At 41.3% G+C, this 2496-nt stretch overlaps 1 protein-coding gene across 1 annotated transcript; it reads right to left on the reverse strand.

Moving 5' to 3' along the window:
• On the reverse strand, positions 1-1832 carry cxcr4b (chemokine (C-X-C motif), receptor 4b). The gene is made up of 2 exons (XM_080838863.1): positions 1763-1832; positions 1-1468 (listed from the first exon to the last, which is right to left on the reverse strand). The coding sequence occupies exons 1-2, from the start codon at positions 1787-1789 to the stop codon at positions 419-421; spliced, it is 1077 nt and encodes a 358-aa protein (XP_080694989.1). The 5' UTR covers positions 1790-1832; the 3' UTR covers positions 1-418.
• Between the last annotated feature and the right edge of the window lie 664 nt (positions 1833-2496).

Raw genomic sequence — 2496 nt, forward strand, 5'->3', positions numbered from 1 at the left:
TTATTTTAGGAACCATCAAAGTTTATTATGAACGTTAGCCTTTATCAACAAGGCAATCAACAAAAACACTGCAAAACAACAAGAAACAACAACAAAAAACAGTGTGAGCTACCACAACAATAAATAACCTCTTTTCAAAGCAAATTTAAGTGCCTATAGATAATGGCAATAAAACTTTATACAAAAATGTACAAGCAGAGAGTTTTTACACTCTATCTGGGTATAAAAAGGAACAGCGTTATAAATACACAGTATATACACAAGTAGTAATTTATCAGCAGATGCCACAACCTCAAGGTGTGTACAGATGTACTACATTGGACTGACCATTAAAAAATGAAATCTTGCACAAAAAGTATCAAATGTCTACAAAATGAAGACTGGTTGCTTTTTAAAATAATGTCTATTGAATGGTCTTTTAACTGGAAAGGACACTGGAAGATTCTGATTCTGTAGATACTGATGAAATGGGTCCCCTCTTCTTGGTAAGAAACTTCTGACTGGATCTGCTGTTGAGTGTGCTTCGGGCGGATTTCTTGAATTTCACCCCAAGGAAAGCATACAGAATGGGATTCAGACAACAGTGGAAGTAAGCCAGCACCTCTGATATGGGAATCCAAATCTGAAGGCCCTGCATCAGCGTACAGCTGTGGATGACATTCAGTTCTGAGAGAGTGTCCACAAAGATGCCAATACAGTACGGGAGCCAGCAGATGAAGAAGCAAATAATGAGGATGACTGTTGTTTTCAGAGCCCTCCTCTTCATCGTCTGTCCTTTTGGACCCTGAGAGAGTCTAGAGATTATGATGCAGTAGCAGGTGAAGATGACGAGCCCAGGCAGCACAAATCCCACCAGAATGTTCTGGAAACGGAACACAGCCATCCAAATCACGTTGCCCTCCTGTGGGTATATACGTTCGCAGACAATCCTGGTGCCCCTCTCCTGCGCTCTTGCAAACACCATGTCAGGCACAGTAAGGAGCGCAGCTGGCAGCCAAACTCCGATGTAAATAATGCGCTCGGCGAGCAGTTTCCTAGTGGACAGGCTGTTGGTAGCTTTAACAACTGCCAGGTATCTGTCCAGGCTGATGAAGGCCAAAATCAGCACGCTGCTGTACAGGTTGACAGTGTAGATCATGTGCACAGCAACACAGAGGAATCTCCCGAAGTACCAACTGCTCGCCACATCAACTGCCCAGAAGGGCAACGAAAGCACAAACAACATATCAGCCACAGAGAGGTGAAGTCGGTATTTGTCGGTCATGTTAGACACCTTCTTCTGGTAGCCCATCACAATGATCACAAGCCCGTTTCCGACGATGCCCAAAACAAAAATTATTCCGTAAACGATTGGAAGGAAGATTTTCTTAAAATCATTGTTGTGCGCTGATTTACAGAGCTCCTCATAGTCATCCTCCCCTGATCCTTCATCGGTGTTGTTGAAGTCGTCAAATGAAATCACATAAGGCTGCAAAGAAAATCACAAATGTAAGTTGCCTGTCATTGAGTTAACGAACATTTTGAATCACTTTCTTAAACTGCAATGTTCACATGGAAGACTTGGTGAAAAGCAGATATTCATGGACAACTGACGTTTGAAAGTTTGTAAACTTGTAAACTTTTCTAAATATAGTTTTGCTTCATCTGGTTGGCAGGTTTAATTACTAACGTTGGGCTACATTAAACTTTACTAGGAGTTTTTGTGTAAAAAAGGACACCTATTATTTTACGCTAAACAAATGGTGCAAATGATCACACTTACGTCCATGTAGTCCTCCATTGCGTTCATTTTCTTGTCCCTGAGACGTGTTATTGACCAAAGCGATTATTTAAGAGAGCACAGGTCTGATTGCACGTTGTCTGTGCATCATGTTAAATAGTTCGCCATGTAGCTATGCTGGCTCCTCCTCTTGTTTAGAACGCCCACTACTGAATAGTACTGTCAGAGTCGTGTAGAGCCAGTGTCCCATAGACAACTATGTTAAAAATGTTGCCGCTCTAATCACTTATTTTGGCTGCATCGAATTTAAAGCATTAACTTTAATATCATCCTAGTATGGTGACATTCGGTATTGTATGATAGCCAGTCCCTCCAATGTGTTGCAATCTTGCGTTTTCACAAATTCACTTCAATTCAAGGATCCTGGGTTTACTGGATATGACACCAGACTGCTGTGTTTTCATGCATGGGAGACATGAAGGGATATCCAGTAAATGGGAGCCATGCATGCTCATGTTGTGCTGATGCTTATCTTATAAAGTCTGGTCTGAGATTTATTTGCCAAGAGATCCTTGGACCTGAAACATTCCTGAAACACTGAAATACCTAGTCTTTCAGATCAAATAGAATTGTCCATTTTCAACTTCTTGTTTGCATGGGCTTTCACAGGTGTCACTTGAATCAGACTTGAATACTTAAACAATTGGCTTGTACAGTAATGTGATTAACATAGTTCCTCAGTGTGTGTCCACTTTCTAACATGAGCAGTAGTCTGG

The sequence above is a fragment of the Sprattus sprattus genome (assembly GCF_963457725.1).
Source record: "Sprattus sprattus genome assembly, chromosome: 5".
Taxonomy (NCBI): domain Eukaryota; kingdom Metazoa; phylum Chordata; class Actinopteri; order Clupeiformes; family Clupeidae; genus Sprattus; species Sprattus sprattus.

Excerpts from the sequence above, each read along its gene's own strand:
- cxcr4b (XM_080838863.1), bottom strand. The coding sequence starts at position 1,789 with ATGAACGCAATGGAGGACTACATGGAC. Across the intron at positions 1,469-1,762 it reads CAATGGAGGACTACATGGAC|CCTTATGTGATTTCATTTGA; the intron begins GTAAGTGTGATC and ends TTTTCTTTGCAG.